Below are 17,748 nucleotides of genomic sequence, written 5' to 3' on the forward strand. Positions count from 1 at the left end.
CAGATTGAAAAATATGAAAACAAAGGCGTAAACTGAGCGTAACTAGAGGAGTTTTATATTAAAGTGCCGTTCTTACTGCATTGCTGAAGTGCCTTTGATTTGTTAGTTACCAAGGATGGGTCCGAAATGGATGTGCGCAAGGTAATATCATAATGGATAATTTAAAGAAGTTGACCATAAATAATTTAGAAAATAAATATTTATTTAAGAAAAAATATATAACAGAAAAGAGAAACATGAATTGCCTGCTTTGCACATAATTTTAGCCCCGGATTTGGTCCGAAATGGATTTGCACATGGAAAAATTATAAAAATTAANTATATATATATATATATAATTTAATTTTAAGCTGAAAGCTAATACTGCCTGTAACGAAATCCCGGATTTAGCAAGAGAAATTTTTAACTCTGTCAATGAGTATCCAGCAATTTCGATAGACAACGCAGTAAAAGCAAAGTTTGCACATATCAGGATTTCCACAAGGATGCATTCGCTTTGTCTATTCAACTGTGCAAGCCACTCTTTTCCCGTTCAAGGTTTCATTTCGGCTCTTCTGAGATGTTTGTTTATTCAGTTCTAGGTTGCCAGATGGCATTTGTCCATGTTTCTGTAAAACATACAAGCATATTTTGCTGAATTTCACTTGCTCTTTTTACAGTGCTCTGTTTGTAACTAAAAAAATAATAAACTGGCAAAAGAAATCTGCGAAGAAACACGAATACGGTGCAGAATTTGCAATGTAGAAAATTGTCTTAAGCTTTGTTTCCAATAAATGTTTTGTAAGTACTTAGTATATTTTCATTAGTATACCTTTGTAATTCATAAAATAAATCATAATATAACCAAGATCAATTCTTCAAACTTTGCTTTTATATGATTATTCTTCAATTTCAATTTCTGACAGCCTTTTATATCATCTACAGTTAATATATAGTTGGTTTAATGTTAAAAAAACTTATAATGAATGTATTGTTATGAACATAACCTGACTATAACAACGAATTTTACATACACTTTTGGAAATTTTTTTTAATGAAGCAATCAGTCAGACAGCAGAAACTATTCGAATTAAAAAAACTCAGTAATAATACAAAATAAATATCTTTCCTTCACACTATATGATTGCATTTAATATTTCAATACAGCCACACAACAGTACAACTTAGTTTCCAATATTTTCCAGAATTTAAAGAATTTCAAACAAATTGCTATTTAGAATTATTTTATTATATAGATGGCTTATAAGTCATCAGCAAACTTTTTAAAAAAATAATTAAAATTTTTACTATAGTTCAAAAAATAAATTGAAACTAACATTGACTCACTGATATAAACATAAAATGATGCACATAAAAAGTTGTATTTAACCAACAGTTTTCTCTGCATAACAAAACCGGTTCTTCTATCTTATTTGATAGGAAAATAGAGTACAGGGGAGAAACATTCTCCAAATGATGCCCTTTTGCTAAACCACCAGTGGGTTAAATAAATATTTGTACCTCAAAAAGATTATCCAAACATTTAAACAAATAAGTTTTTACAAAATTCCAATATAGCAAATGAAAATTAACATTTTTATAGAAATAGGGTTTGGTAATAAAGAGGTAATAAAAAAATGTTTGAATTCATTTTCATACAGATTTATCAAAATAAAGAATATTAAAAAAAAAAAATTTAATTTAATTTTTAAAAGCACTTACTAGATGAACTTTTTTTAATTAAAAGTGGAGTTGATGAAACACTCGGTCTTTTAGCCAAATTAGATGCAAATAATCTTTCAATGGTAGGAGGAGTAGAAAGTGCAGTTACAGTAAGATCATCAACAGGAATAGAATTCAAGCGGTAGCAAAACTTGTTCGGAAGTGATTTAGATAGAACTGTTGCTGATAAAGGGGATGAAAAACTGTTAATATCAGTTATTTTTCTACTAGACACAGTCAGTCTTGTTTGTTTTACATTTTCTTTGACAGACCCTTGGTGGCCAGTTGCATTCACTGTTTTTTTATTGTTAACTTTAATTTTCTCAGTCTTTTTAGTATAGCACTTAGCTGATTCTTTCCTCTTCCTTCCAAGGTTATTTAAATTCATGGTTGAATCGTCCTTAACATCACTTGGACTCAATCTTTTACTGACTCTTGTGCTTCTCCTGGCTGGAAATAATAAATATGAACTTTTAGAATAACTAAAATAAGGAAGCTTTTTCGAAATTACTACAGTGTTCTCCAAAAGTGTTCCTAAAAGGGTGACCAGCCCTGTCAGCCCTTTGAAGCACCCTCTTGGCCATCCCTTAAAGAAAAAAACTTTTTATTCATATTCAATTAAAAAACATTTATTTACTATTTAAATAATAACTACACAGTGGTAAAATTATCTGTGTTTAAAGGTTTAATTCTGATTACAATTACAAGCATTAATTTTGTTAGTATTATTCTCAACAGGTTGAATTTTCATAAGTTTCTCTTTTATCGAGGGATCTTTTATTATTTTTTAAATAGATACATTTTTTTTTAAAAATAAATGCATCTTTAAACGTTCCTTGTCTCATAATTTGCAGTTTAAATTATAGAAAAATAGCTTTCAAGTTGTTTGTCTATTAATCATTATTTTCTTTATTTTTTTTTTTTAAAGAATTTGTGAATTGCTTTTTAGGATGCCTTTAATTATTTTTTATAAACTACAAATTTTTCTCTTATTTTGATAATGAGTAATTATTATTTTTTGAAATACACACATAAAATAGAATAAAATTGCTTACGATCAAATTCAGTTATTACATATTATTACACATTTGAAAAATTTTTATTATTGAGTGCTCTGAAAACTTAAAGTACTCTTTTCTGTGAAGAACCATCCTGTCCTTTTTTACTTCTAGAGAACTCTGATTACTCTATACCATTTTTTTTCTTCGTAATAACGAAACACTAGCTAACATTATCAGCTTCAATAATGAGCCTACTAAAGGTTAGTAGGCTCATTCTTATTGCTGTTAAAAAAAAATACATATTTCCTTACAACTCAAAAATAAATTTTTAATAAAACTTGACCTGACAAACCAAAATACATGAATACTATTAAGGAGCTAAGAACTGCCAAAAAGATCACCTATCAAACAGAACCTATTTAAAGAGTAACTTATATTAAAAACTTATCAGGGGTCTGTCTAGGTTTTTCTGAAAGGTACCTATTTTGTGAAAATTTAGACATAATTTGTGAAAAATTATATTTAAAAATCAACACGAAAATATGGATTTATCGTTTCTTAAGGGATACAGAAATAAAATTTTAAGAAAAAGCATTTTGTAAAACTACCGTTTTTCCTGAAATTGAATTTGTGAAACTACCGTTTTTCCTAAAGTTGAATTTGTGAAGGTACCGCTAAACGGTAGTAAATTCGGCCTGGACAGATTCCTGCTTATATTTCCAGTATTGTAACTAGGCAATATTCAAAATTCAGAAATATACAATCAAAGATATCAAACAATTAGAAAAATAATCCATTTTTCTTCGTAGTTCAAGTTGCTTTTTATAGTTCATTATAATCAAATGTAGTTCACTTTACTTTTAATTTCATTTAAATTATGATACAATAAAAAGCAAATACAAATAATTCAGTAATCAATAGTTAAAACTAGGGGTACACAAACTTTGGCCATAGCCTGCGGTATAGTTCATATTACTTTTAACTTCTTTTAAATTAGTGTACGATAAAAAACAAATAAGAATATCAAATAATTCATTTATCAATAGTTTAAATTAGGAGTGCACAAACTGTGGCCCGCTGACTATTGATATGCAGCCCGATTTATAAGGATTTTTTGCTTTCTTTTACATTGATAAATGCATTAAGTTCTATGTAGTTTTTCAAATTCTGATACATTTATTATACTTTTACTACTCGTGAGTTATAAATCGCACAGTTCACTTTTTGACATGCTTTATTTGTGCCGATTACATCATAAATCTGAATGATCATTTTTTTTTTAAACGCAGTCATAGCTACTCTTTTCTATATTATTTTGAAAATCCCGTATTTTTAGTATGATATTATTATGACACTCAAATTTCGAATCACAGTTTTAAATGTTTAAATAATCTCTTTTTGACGTTTGCTTTTTCTGATTTCCTTGTAAATCAAGATTACTTTTCAATAATTTTTTCGGCAGTTTTGGTGATGCATTCCCTAATGATTTTAAAAAGTTCTATTTTTATTAAGACATACGAATTTTAAATCACCAATTTAGAATCGCAATAATTTAGTACAATGTTATTCTAACCTGAAAAATTTTAATACTGGCAAAAAAAAACACATTTTTAAACTCCTTATTGTTGGTAATTTATTTTGTTTTAAATTTTTTGTAGATTAGGCGATTTTTTAAGAAAAAAAGGAAAAAGAAAATATTTTCTAATTATAATTTATGAAACCTCTAATAATGCAAGAAATAGAAATAATATCTGAAGTAAAAATATCGCATAAATACTTAATTATTAATACTTATTTTGTACTATTATGGTTCAGTTTATTTTTTGTTTAAACCTTATTAATTTTTTTTATGAAAATATTTAATTTACATTTATATTACTTAGTAAAATATGCATGTATTTTTTTTATATACTTTCATTCTTAAAACAGTACAGTTTTTTAGTTTTATTCTTAGAACATTACAGTGATAAATCACTTATTGATAGAAAGGGAAACATTTAAGAAAAAGTATTAATTTTTTCACTTGAGAATGAATTCTAATAATTAAAACTATTTAATTTCTGCAAATATGTAACTTATTTTATTGATTAAATAATTTAGTGCTTAGCACACTAATGATTACATAAAAATTATCATCTTTGCTGCCAACATGACTGAGCATATGTGTGGTCCTTAATTAATCAACCTCTTGAGCAAGTGGCCCTTCACTCAAAAAGGTTGTGCATCCCTAGCAAATTATGGCATAAAAGAATTAATATCAATATTACCCAAGAACATTTGATTTAGATCTTATCAAATAATTTAGTCAAAAACAACCTTGGTTATAAAATTACAAACCTTGAAGTTGCAAATCTTTTTTACTCTTTTTTCGCAGTTCATAGCTTGAATCTTCAGATTCATATAAGATGGAAGTATTCAAAATTAAATCATCCATTTCAGCGAACACTGAAGGAAGAATAGAACTTTTTTTATTGTTGGCAGAAAGTTTGTCAGAGCTATCATTTGTTACTTGAATTCTTTTCTTTTTATCTTTAAAATTTTCTATCTTTTTTAATCCATTTTTCTGAGTGGATTTAACTTTAGAAGGTTTTTTAGGAGAAACAAGTTTTTTATTTGCTAACTTCATTTTAGAAACTTTTGCGCTGGCAGATTGATGATACTTTTCATTATTTTCCTCTTCAATTAAAATGCTTCTGCGTGATGAACTTGATGATCTCAATCTAGCTCGACAATCAGTTATGAAAAAATCATCAATAGGAACAGACCTAAAATACATACCATCAAGGCAGGAAGTGGAATCAACAGCTTTTTTGAAAAAATTTCTTTTGTTTCTACAGCTCTTATTCTTTTCTGAATTTTGGGATTGTATAGTAGTTTTTTGAGAATGTTTAGCTTTGTCATAAGGTTTTGCTTTCTTCCTTTTAGCTGCTAAATGTTGAGAAGAAATTTTGGTTCTAGATTTTTCAGGCAAGTTTTCATTTTTCTTCCTTAATTTTGAAGCAAATTCAGACACATTTACTGAACTCCTTAATCTAATCTTACGGCAAGATAAGTCGCCATCATCGACAGAAGAGGAATGAAAACCACCTTTACTAGATGCAGAATTTTTTGATGCTTCCTTACTTTTAAAAATACTTCCTGAACTAGTACTACTTCTTGTCAATCGTACTGACTCTTGGAATGAAGAATCAGATCTGGAAGATGTTTCATTGTGCTTATTTAACTGTGATAAGTGTGTCACATTGTCTATAGATTTCTTCTGCTTTTTAGAATGCTTTGTCTTATTTAGATATTTCTTTGTGGGAACATGAACATTTTGCAATACCTTACTTTTTGGGGATTTGTTTCTTAGGTTCTTACGTCTCAAGATCATTGCCCAAATTCTAAACCTAAAAATAAATGTCATTATTCACTTTAAATAAATTATTAACAAATATCTATATTTTGTAGTAAAATTTATGAAATCTATATAGACAGCTATGGGTGCAAGTTGGAAAAAAGGCCAAGACTGAAAATTTTTTGACTAAAATACCTAACATAGACAATACCCCCTCGACCTATGCAAACTATCTAAGAAAGCTTTACCATAATACATCAAGTTTAAACACTGTACAAAAAATATTTATTCATCTGTCTTTTGATAAAATAACAGGACATAAGAAAGTAGACCAATAACATAGACCTAAAAGAGTCAGTCTTGTTTCCGTCTTACTTCCGTCTGCGGACATTTTCAAAAGACAGAAATCCGTCCTGGGGACGGAAGACTTGCACCCATGTAGACAGCACTAAATCTAAACTGAAACTATACTTGAAATAAAATTCCGTTACATTTGAAATAAATAGAATCTTCAAACAATTGTTCCATTGTTTGACATGTCACACTGCTAGAGAGAATGTCCTCTAGCAGTGTTCTTTATCTCGCAGTGGAACTCAGTGTTCCGAATTTCCCCGTGCTACTGCGGTAGTCATGTATAGACTTTTGACCAGACATGATTGTCTACATTCTCATTTATTTCGCCTCAAACTGACTTCTTCACAAGATTGTCTTTTATGTAACTCCGGACAAGCTATGACTGCTGCACATTTGGACATGTGCTCTGCACTAAAAGACTTTGACTGTATTGTTGAGAAGTACTGGAGAGCTAGAAGCCTAATGACATAATAGTCAATGACTGGCATTTGTTGAATAATAATAATTCTTTTGCCTTTTAAATTACATCATGACTTTAAATTATTGCAAACAAAATGCTTTAAATTAAAAAATTTAAAGATTAAAATTATACCAGAAACTCATTTCTAAATGACGCTGCAATATACACTTGAAATTCTTAATAAATCTAAGAAATACATTTTTTACAATTCTTTTTTTTTTTACTAGATTATGCACAGGACCTCCTAGGTTTAGAATAGGGGGTCCTGTCATTCTGTTTTAATTCAAATGGAATTCAAGATGTTTCACGTTTATAGATTAGGAGGATTAAAAAAATTGTGGTTAAATAAGTATTCATGAGACTTTTGATATCAATTGACTTGTTTTCAATAGAAAGCTGTTAATCTTGAGAGCACAAAAATGTCTTACACCTTCTTTTGAAGTGATTTACGGATATTAAAAAAAATTAAACAAAATTTTGATTAGCATATGGAAGTGAAAGGTTCAGTTTGGACATTCTAATAATATTACATCAATGGAACTTCAAACGGAACTTGTGGCAGTCGGCATGTTGTGGTCATTAGAATTAACTAAAGAGCGTAGACTGTATATGTATATATATGTGGACACGAAAAAGAATAATGTATCTCTTATTAGCTTTGAAAAATATTACCAGATTTTGAACTTTAAAAGGTGAATGATATGAAAATGTGCAATTATGGTAATCTACTTTACTTGTAAATCTTTAAAAAAAGAAATAATTATCTAAATTGAGACCTGCTTTAGGCAAAAAAGGACCCAGAAATTGGGAAATCATGAGTCTAAAGGATCTGTACTTTCCAAAGTCTAGCAGAATCGCTCTGTTAATTTCAAAAGATAAAAATTGAAAAGTATAGGTCATTCAGTGAGATATATTTTTGTGTTTGTGGGTGATAAGAGTTGTGAGTGAAGAAATGAGATTTCCTAATTTTATTTTAAACAATGCTTCAAACTTATGAGATAAAGAAACCTTCAAACTGTATAATGAACAAATAACTTATTTCACAAAAAATACAACGGGGAGATTTCTGTATCATGATCTGTAGCAGAGAAATCGCCAAGTCTTGGCAACTTCAAGACAGCGGCCTGCGAGAAACTAAAAAATAAAAAAAAATCACAGAAAGGGACCAACTCGAAAAATATAACTCGTAGCCACCAATGGGCAAACACTTACATATTTTTATTTTAAAAAAAATTGGCAAGTTTAAAATCTATTTGGTACCATGGCGATTGTAACTGCCGCAACAGATCACGATACGGAAATATCCTCAATGAAACAACCTTTATTTACATCATTCTAGCCTATTTATAGAGTTACCACTTTCTAATAAAATTGAATTCAGCTTATTATATTACAATTTTCAAATTATAAATATTTAGAACTACCTAAATTACATAATACCAACTCCTTCAATAATGCAACTAGAAAGCTGAATTGCTCGAGAAATTGAAGTCGTTTATTTGACATAAGAATTTTATAATCGAATTTTTACAAAATCATTAACTTCTCAGATAGAAATTCAAGTAGTTAGAATTCTAAATACTCTATTTATGAGAATAAAAGGCAATTTTGGACATTTTAATGCATGTCCTAAAGAGAAAGTATATAAAAATCTCTCTTAACAATTTGTATTAAACATCCGCTGCAATATAAACATATCATGACAAAGCGAAAGTGTTAACTGTTTCAGTTGATATTGATGATCGAAACAAAAATATATTACTTTTGCTTTAGATTATAAATATATTTTAAAATAAAATTTCGATAAATCTTTAAAATATATGAAAACGTACTTCGATTTCCCTCTATTTTAATTGTTTGTTGTTTTTTAAATTTTCCCTCAACGTACCTTTAAATTACTGTTGCCATTAAGTATCTTGTTAAGAAATTTAAACTAGCCCAAAAACACAAAGATCATAAACTCAACAAACATAAGCAGTCGGAAACGTATTGATACTGCAAATCAAAAACAAAACAAATGTCAAGTAAATTCTTAAAAGTTTTGAGATCCTGAAGAGTTTCAAATTTACAAAATATGCATTTCAATTATTTGGCAATGTCACAGCTTTAAGAAACCTATCACAGACAATATATACGATCAACATTTGGTAATATTCGTGCTCGTATATGGAAACTTATCTCCTTTTAACAGAAATTTTGTGTTTGCTAAAATAATCATTGAATAGGCATTGAAAGTATAAATGACCTAACTTTGTTTATCCCATGAATTGTGTAATAAGTATAATATGTGTGTGCAAATCACACATAATTTGTTTTATAGATAAGTAATACATTATAATTTAGCAATACATTTTTTTTTTAATCGTGTACATTATTTTTTCCTGTATTTAGTACATCACAATTTTGTTTGTGAAAATCAGACTACCAAAATGTATTTTATATAAAAAGTTAGTAACTTAAATTTATAAAATTATATAATTAAGGAAATTCAATGCAAAAATTTTGTATTAACATAACCCTATATGACCTCTAATATTGACCCATAATATTTATATTGGAAGGTATTATATTACCGTGTACTAGTGTACCCTACCAGGGGAAGTGATTATAAGCTTAATGGGGGTCTACAATATGGTCCTATAGGTTTCTGTGTATATATATATAAGACTATGTTAAATAGCGATAAATGAGGGAATTCGAAGTAAATTACCTTTATTATAACAAAAGCCTTTATCTCCTCTTAATATTGACCCATAATATTTATATTGGACCAGGTATTATAATGCCGTGTACTTGTGTAGCCTACCACAATTATATAAGATAATTTAAAAGTACAATTTAGTTTGATAACTACGAAGAAAATTTATCGGAAGTAATAAAATGTGAAAATACCCACTTGGTGGGAAAAAAGATGGGTTATTGCAAGGGGGCCCAATCTGAAAAAACTCACTGGGTCTTTATGGGCTGGGTCCACCTTGACGAAACCTAGTAAAAACCCAAGATTGAAAAGTGTGAATAATTCATGTTTATACATTTATCACTTTTTATATTTATTAATTATTGTATTTTTTGACATTTCTGTCTTTTTTTGTAGATTCTATCTCTAACTATGGCTGGTATTTCTCCTGTGTGGCGTTTACTTTTCGGTGCCATCATTGGTTTCATTATCACCACCAAATTGCGTTATATATTGCTACAAAAATCACCCTGTTTTGCAACATTTGGTAAAAGTGCATCATTTCAGAATCAATCTCATAGTGAAACTCTTATAGAAGATGTTGTCAACATTTCAGAGTTATCAGAAGATAAGAAACTTCTTTTTATTGGTGTGATGACTGCTCAGAAATACTTAGAAACCAGAGCTTTAGCTATTCACAATACTTGGGGTCAGACAGTACCTGGTAAACTTATATTTTTCTCCAGTTCTACATCTAAATCGAACTTTCCTCTTCCACTTGTTCCACTTAAAAATGTAGATGACTCATATCCTCCCCAAAAGAAGTCATTTTTAATGCTAAAGTTTATGCACGACAACTTTATTGATGATTTTGAATGGTTTATGAGAGCAGATGATGATGTTTATATTCGAACTGAACTTTTAGAGAAGTTCTTGAGATCTGTAAATAGTAGCAAACCTCAATTTATAGGACAAGCTGGTCTTGGAAATAAGGCTGAATTCGGGCAACTCAGTTTACAACCGGATGAAAATTTTTGCATGGGTGGACCCGGAATGATTCTGAGTCGAGACACCTTACGATTAGTTATTCCTCACATTCGATATTGCCTCAAAAACCTTTATTCAACTCATGAAGATGTAGAAGTTGGAAGATGTGTCCGAAAGTTTGTTGGCATTCCTTGTACTTGGTCATATGAAGTGAGTGTGAAAATTCTATTGAACCACTGCAAATATTTTGTTCAAAATAATCATAAGTTTAATGCATTTGTTTATAAGTTAGTGATTGTTATTTTTTCAACATAAATTATTTTAGTGTGCTCTTGTAGTCCAATTTGCTTTTTTAAATGAAACAATAACTTTTTGATCAATTTTTTTTTCATAATTGTTTAGTTGATTGCAGGACATCTAATATGTATTATACAATTGTGAAAAATTTTGTCTTTTCAAGAGTTACAAGTTTTCTGAATGAATAAAATTTAAAAGCAATGCTTTTAGAGGATATTCTAACTGAATATTCCTAAAACAGATCAAATAATCATTTTTATTAACAAATATATTAGTTTAACTTATGTCTGTTGTTTACTTTAAAAGAAAACAAATATTAATGTTGTTTAACTTTAAATTCAATATTTTAGAATTATAATTTTCTTTTGTTTTACGTTACTGTAAAAGTTTGTTATCTGGGAAATGCTAGGTTTTAATGTGAGAACTTTGTGAAAGGTCAAAATAGAATCATATTAAAGCATATTTAATACTTTTACCTATCCACTTTGGTAGAAGTTATATTTTATCGGTAAAGCCTAGGATTTAACAAGGCAGCTTGATAGCCTCTAGATTCTACTTCAAAGTCCTGATAAAAGCAGTGTTCTACCTAAGTGTTTTTTGAAGGGCAGCCCACCCTGCTTGCCCTTTGATCCCAATAAATGCACCCTTTTTTGTAAAAGGAAGCTGCCATCCATTAAAAACATTGTCTTTTTATTCAAGTTCTATTTTGAAAAAAATTTATTCATTGTTCTTAAATAATTAGACACTGGTAAAATTATCTGTGTTTCTTGGTTTAATTCTGAATCCTATTACAAATATTTTCTTTGTTAGGATTAGTCTCAACTGATTTAATTTTTATAGTTTTCTTTTTTTTTGGGGGGGGGGTTAATAAATTTTAATTTGTAGCAAATTTTTTTAGTGATTTTAAAACTATTTTTTTTAAATGAATACCTTTTTTTAAAAAAAAATGCATTTTAAAATGTTTATTTTCTCTTATTTTTGAGTTTAAATTATTGAAAAAAAATATGCATAGAGATTGCCTTTTAGCATGTCTTTATTATATTTGCCGTCAAAATGTGTAAATACGACCCTTGGTTAGTTTACCTGCTGTTTAAGTGGCCCTTCACTCAAAAAGATTGTGCATTGCTAAATAAGTTATTAGATAAAATAGTTGACTGTTTGATAAAATAAATAAATTAATTGAGGTATAATTTATTTTTTGCAAATTATTGGTAGTTTGTTTTTAGAAATGACTTAATTACCTATAATTAATAATGTTTTCTTTCTAAAATACTAATAAAGAGCAAACTTATTTTCTAAGAAAAAAAAAGTATCTTTCTTTTTCAAGAAAAACTTTGTCTGACTGCTCTTTATCTGTATATCTAACGCATAAATATTGATTATCTCAATATTTCTTAAAAATATATATGTATAAATACTCTTAGTGATTTAAATAATTCAAACATGCTTGAAATTCATTCACATAATTGATATTATATTTTTTTTCTCCAGATGCAAAGTATATTTTACCACAGCTTCAGTGGAGAAGAAGTTTTCACAGGTCGTTTAAAAACCAAGGAAATCCATAGAGCCATAACTCTTCATCCTATCAAGCAACCACCTTATCTATATCGCATGCATAGCTACTTTCATGGATTACACACACAAGATTTGAGATATAATGCTTTAAATCTATATCGAGACATTCTTGAGATGGAAAATCTTTTACAAGACACCAAACCTTTTGGAAATAATGACCTAATAAATCACTACAATATCTCAATATTAGGAATGAAACCTGTTTTAAACAAATTTTTCCCTGTTAATCGGGATGAAACCTTGACTTGGGATTTTATCAGCAAACATATTTTCTCTATTTCTAGCATTAATCCTAAAAAGCGATTAGAAGCTTACCAACAATTGGCGGTGAGTGATGTAGTTATGGAAGTAATGGAAATTATTAATAAATATTCTAAGCAGAGAGGAAGAGTTATAGATTTCAAGGAAATTTTATATGGATACATTAGAGAAAATCCTTTGTTTGGAGTTGATTATATACTAGATATGTTATTAACATATAGAAAGTACAGGGGTAAAAAGATGACTGTTCCTGTTCGTCGTCATGCTTATCTTCAAAAAGCCTTCTCCCAATTAGAGTTTAAAGAAGATATTAATCAAAACTCTGTGCCATCACTCACAGATATGATGAATACTAAAATCAATATTATCGTTCCTTTATATGGACGTTTGGAAAATTTTAAACGATTTTTAAATAATATTGAAGTGGTTTTTTTAAAAACTGGAGAGAAAGTTCATCTAGCTGTAGTTTATTTTGAATCTGAGCAAGATGATTCAACTGAAACTAAAATGATTTTAGAAGATTTAAAAAGAAGGTATCCTGCATATGACTTACGGTTAATTGAAGCAAAAGGTCCCTTTTCAAGAGCAGTTGCTTTGGAAGTTGGTGCAAAAGCATTTTCACCATATTCTTTATTATTTTTTGTTGATGTTGATATTGTTCTTGATGTCGGCGTCTTGAATAGAATACGTTTGAATACAATTAAATCTAAGCAGGTCTATTTTCCTGTTGTTTTTAGTGAATATGATCCGGAATATTTAGAAAATGATTCAGAAATACCTTCTTTAAGTGAAGAAAGGGGATATTGGAGACAGTTTGGTTATGGCATTGTAAGCATATATAACGAGGATTTGAGACAAGTTGGAGGATTTGATACTTCAATTCGAGGATGGGGAAAGGAAGATGTTGATCTTTATTCAAAAGTGGTTCGGAGCAATCTTACAGTTCTGCGTGCCGCTGATCCAGGAATTGTCCATGTATTTCACCCTATTACTTGCAGTCCTGAATTGGAAGATTCACAATATGAAATGTGTTGGGGGAGTAAATTATCTAGTTTGGCATCCCAAAAGACACTTGCTAAAATAATTCTAAGCAATAAGCAGAAATATTTGAGCAGCAGAGAGTAAAATATTATGTATTTATGTTACTTTTTTAATCTGTAATCAATTGAGAGATGTGAGCTAAAGGGAATTAACTATTATGAATTTACTGATGCTTTTATTTACCTAAACTTTTACTTTGTTTTTTGTTATCTTGTTGAACATGTTCATTGTTAAATTTACAAAGCTATCTCTTATGGTATTTTAAATTTTTTTTATCGCCCTTTGGGGAGTTCGGTATCAAGTGAATGCCTGGGACCAACTCCTCAATTAAATGTCCCTGAAAAGAAGAGTCTAGTTAAACTCTGGGCAGGGCAAATAAACGTATTAATTTAAATCCCCCTTTTAAAATTAGTTTTTTATGTGTGAATAATGTGTGGAAATAATTATTGTTTTGAAGAACTTCATATTTTTAACAAAATATTCTTAAGAGGAAAAAAACTTTTACATTTTAAGTAACGAAAACTTCATAGTTAAATTTCTTTACCAATCATATTTTAATCTTCATAAAATGTTTTCCTAAATTTAAGTATTTACTCTGTAAAAAATGTAAATTCCTACTAAAGTAATTCTAGTAATCTAGCATCAAATTAAATGTTTTAGTGTGCTCAAGTCATGGATTGAATGTACCTTTCGACAAGATGCCTGGGGTCATTTTGCCCTTCGGCCCCCACTGTCTCTCTGCATGCCACTAATCTTTCTTAAAGAAATGTTATCTTTGTTCTCATGATTCCACTTGCGTAAAGTTTGTATTTGTTTAATGTATTATTTCTAATGTGCTCTTTGATATTTTTTTTTTTACATTATAATTATTTTTAACACCTTATTCTAACTAATTTTTAAGCATTCATGTGTTCAAATTATTTTAGTCATTAAAATGTGTTCACTTTTTTGTGTTTAGAGAACATGGCCCACAATAATTTTCACCCTGAAACTCGTAGAACCAGTGTCCAGCATTAGTTAGCAGTAATACTTATTTAAATATTCCAACGTCATAAAAACAGTAGCAGTTTCTTCGAAAAATTTCCAAACTTTTTGGAGTTTGGAAAATTTACTAAAATTGGAGACATTTTGATTTAACCTGAAAAAAAAAAGTGCAAAATCTAGTAGAATAAAGTTGCTATGTATGTATATAAAAATTATTTACTGAGTAAATAAAATTCTAGTGATGCTAATTTTGCTGAGAAATAAAATTATTTTTGTATATTGTTATATTTAAAACTACAAAAGAATTGCTCTTTTATTTAATCAGTTTTGATTAACTCTTTCTTTTAGATAATAGGACATTATATATTATGCAATCAAATTCGTACCACATTTTTAAATAAATTTATTTATTTTTGTTATTAAAGATGCAAAATCAATTAAAATGAGAAAGAAGGATATAACTTGTCAAATATAACTGTATAAAGTTTCGTTTTTTTCACCTAATAATTTTACTGTCCTCTGGTTACAAATTGCTATATCTGGAAACTTGAACAATATTGACACATTACAATATTGAATATTGTAATGTGTATCCAGGATGGCCAGTCACTGAGAAAACCTGGAATTCTCAGGAAAATATACCCTCAACTCTAAGAAAGAAAAATTTTGGAATATCAGCAATTAGCAGTATTGAATGAATATTATCTTATCACTAGGAACTGAGCATTTCAATTTATTATTAGGTATTTTTATGTTACCAATTGTATATTTTAAAACTTATCCAGTCACACTTTTATTACTATAAAATATATTATAGCAATAATGTTATATTATAGTACTATTATATACTATATAGTACTTTAATATAATATATAATACTAGTATAATATAATATATACTACTAGTGTTATATATTATAGTACTATTTGGATCAATAATTCATTTTTTAAGTTCTAATTTTAGTTTTCTTTGCATCTTGAAATATAAAGAAAATAATCATTTTTGAAAACCAATTCCTGTCCATCATGTAAAAAAAGTAATAAAATATTTTTAAAGAATTCATAATTCTTTTTTTTTTCTAATATGATGAAAATTACAGGCTTCGAACAATGAACAATATTAGTTAGAAAAATTAACAGCTTGGATTAATACAAAACTTTTTCAATTGCATTTAAATATAAAAACTTAATAGAAAATTATATATATGTAATTATTTAAATTACTTGAAAAATTTTGTTAATTTAAATCAAGACAATTTGCTAAATTTTATGAATTTTACTCTAGTAATCTCAAAGAATTATGGTTTTGTCTGGGCAGTGGCCAACCTATTGCTATAAATGGTGTCACGTGTGTAATAATGTAGACTATTTGTACTTTCTAATATTGCCTTATGTTAAAATGCCTACTACTTTTATTTAATGCATTTGTAATTCTTTTTCTAACTCGTTTTTTCTCTTTATTTTTATATAAATGTGCCAAAGATTGCTTGATGATATAACTATGTAATCTTATTTGCTAACTGTGATAAACCTTTTTGTTATCTGAATTAAAAATAAATATCTGAAATTTTTGTATTTTTGTAATTTTTTCTAATTAGGAATTTTTTTAATTTTTCCTACAGAGTATCCTAATGTTTACTATTATTGTTATAATAAAGAGGATAGAGACGGTTGGGTAAAAAGAAACTGCACATTGATATAATTGTTAATATTTTAATTATGAATAATAATAAAAACTCATTTCCTTCCTAAAAAATATGTGTAGCCCAAAGTTTGGCTTAAAAAATAGTTGAATGTTCGGTTAATCTGAATCTGCATTTTTGTAATAGGTGATTATCATTGTAAACAATAAAGGAGCATCCAACTCTGAAGGTGTTGGATGCTCCTATAACAGCTCCTATATAATATATATCAACTTTGAACCATCTGTGTATATTTCAATAGTACCGGTATTGTTAGGAGAACTGTAATCAAAATGAATAATTTGTATGTCTGCTGGACGGATTATTGGGATAATAGGGTTTGGTATGAATGATTCGTCGCAAAGTAAGTACTTGTGAGTCTTTCTTCTGTATCTATCGTTAATTCCAAAGGGATGGTACGTCCCCGGCAAGTACTTGGAGTGCATCCGTTTACTTGCATTCAGGGCCAGATTAACCTATAGGCACACTAGGCACGTGCCTAGGGCCTACGAAAAATTTGGGAGAAAAAAATGTGTTGACAAAAATAATTTAGCTTTAAATTTAATATAATTAAAAATAATTGTGAAGTGTTTACATAGTTATCGATCGAACTAATCATAATGGTATTATCGATATCAACTGCAATATCGGCAGTATATCGGTATTGCAGATAAAGTTCGATAAACAAATTTGTAAATTAAAATCCATATTAATAAAAATGTTAAAAAAAAATATGCAAGAAAATTTTAGCATATATTTTGAAAAGAGTGGGGGAAGGAGGGGAGGGCCCAAAAACGGCTATGCCTAGGCCCTACGAAAGGTATAATCCGGCTCTGCTTGCATTTATATTAAAAAAAGTTTTCAAAATATAAACTTAGATAAATATAATTACTACATACCTTTCCAATTTTGTTTCTTGAACCATTTTAAGCGTTATACGCCTCATTTCAGGAAAGAATATTATCAAATTTAATCGTTTGCCCCAGGCATCCTGCAATCTTCGCACGTCTTTCTGATTGGGTTCACTACATGGTTTTAAAAAACTATAATTTTTTTTTAAAATTTTTAGTTAATATTATTATTTTTTAAATGACTATTATACAAAACATAAATCAGTGTTACCTGGCTCTGGATACCCGGTGATATTGGTCTGTTCCGGAGAGGGAGGTGTTGGTCGGTACATCCCTAGTTTATGCATATTGTAAAATAAATCACTTTTTGTGAAGTAATTTTACTTTTAAAAAAGCATAATATTTTACAATACGCGTGAAGTCATCAATGGTGAAGTTTTCAGGGAAGAAATGAAAATTTCAAATTGCGAAGCGATCTGAAAACTCCGTGGTTGTCGAGCGTTAGCCAGCAGGGAACGAAACCAAAAACTTAAGCAAA

At 28.7% G+C, this 17,748-nt stretch overlaps 2 protein-coding genes across 3 annotated transcripts in view; one reads left to right on the forward strand and one right to left on the reverse strand.

Moving 5' to 3' along the window:
• The window catches only part of LOC107454749 (micronuclear linker histone polyprotein), a 31,633-nt gene extending 14,102 nt beyond the window's left edge, over positions 1–17,531 (reverse strand). Inside the window, exons 1-4 of the mRNA XM_043039327.2 lie at positions 17,482–17,531; positions 17,259–17,384; positions 5,040–6,091; positions 1,702–2,151 (exon numbers count right to left, since the gene is read on the reverse strand). Coding sequence (XP_042895261.1) covers positions 1,702–2,151; positions 5,040–6,091; positions 17,259–17,305 — 1,549 coding nt within the window. The 5' untranslated portion in view covers positions 17,306–17,384; positions 17,482–17,531. The remainder of the gene's footprint in view (positions 1–1,701; positions 2,152–5,039; positions 6,092–17,258; positions 17,385–17,481) is intronic.
• On the forward strand, positions 8,672–16,248 carry LOC107454748 (Chondroitin sulfate synthase). Of its 2 annotated transcripts, none has more exons than XM_016072028.3 (3): positions 8,672–9,000; positions 9,948–10,727; positions 12,306–16,248. In XM_016072028.3, the coding sequence occupies exons 2-3, from the start codon at positions 9,963–9,965 to the stop codon at positions 13,776–13,778; spliced, it is 2,238 nt and encodes a 745-aa protein (XP_015927514.2). In that variant the 5' UTR covers positions 8,672–9,000; positions 9,948–9,962; the 3' UTR covers positions 13,779–16,248. The 2 variants fall into 2 exon arrangements, with proteins under 2 accessions (XP_015927514.2, XP_015927513.2); XM_016072027.3 differs by having other exon boundaries at positions 8,817–9,078.
• Positions 17,532–17,748: the final 217 nt, after the last annotated feature.

This window comes from Parasteatoda tepidariorum, chromosome 7 (genome assembly GCF_043381705.1).
Source record: "Parasteatoda tepidariorum isolate YZ-2023 chromosome 7, CAS_Ptep_4.0, whole genome shotgun sequence".
Classification (NCBI taxonomy): Eukaryota; Metazoa; Arthropoda; class Arachnida; order Araneae; family Theridiidae; genus Parasteatoda; species Parasteatoda tepidariorum.

Excerpts from the sequence above, each read along its gene's own strand:
- LOC107454748 (XM_016072028.3), top strand. The coding sequence starts at position 9,963 with ATGGCTGGTATTTCTCCTGTGTGGCGTTTACTTTTCGGTGCCATCATT. Across the intron at positions 10,728-12,305 it reads CTTGTACTTGGTCATATGAA|ATGCAAAGTATATTTTACCA; the intron begins GTGAGTGTGAAA and ends TTTTTTCTCCAG.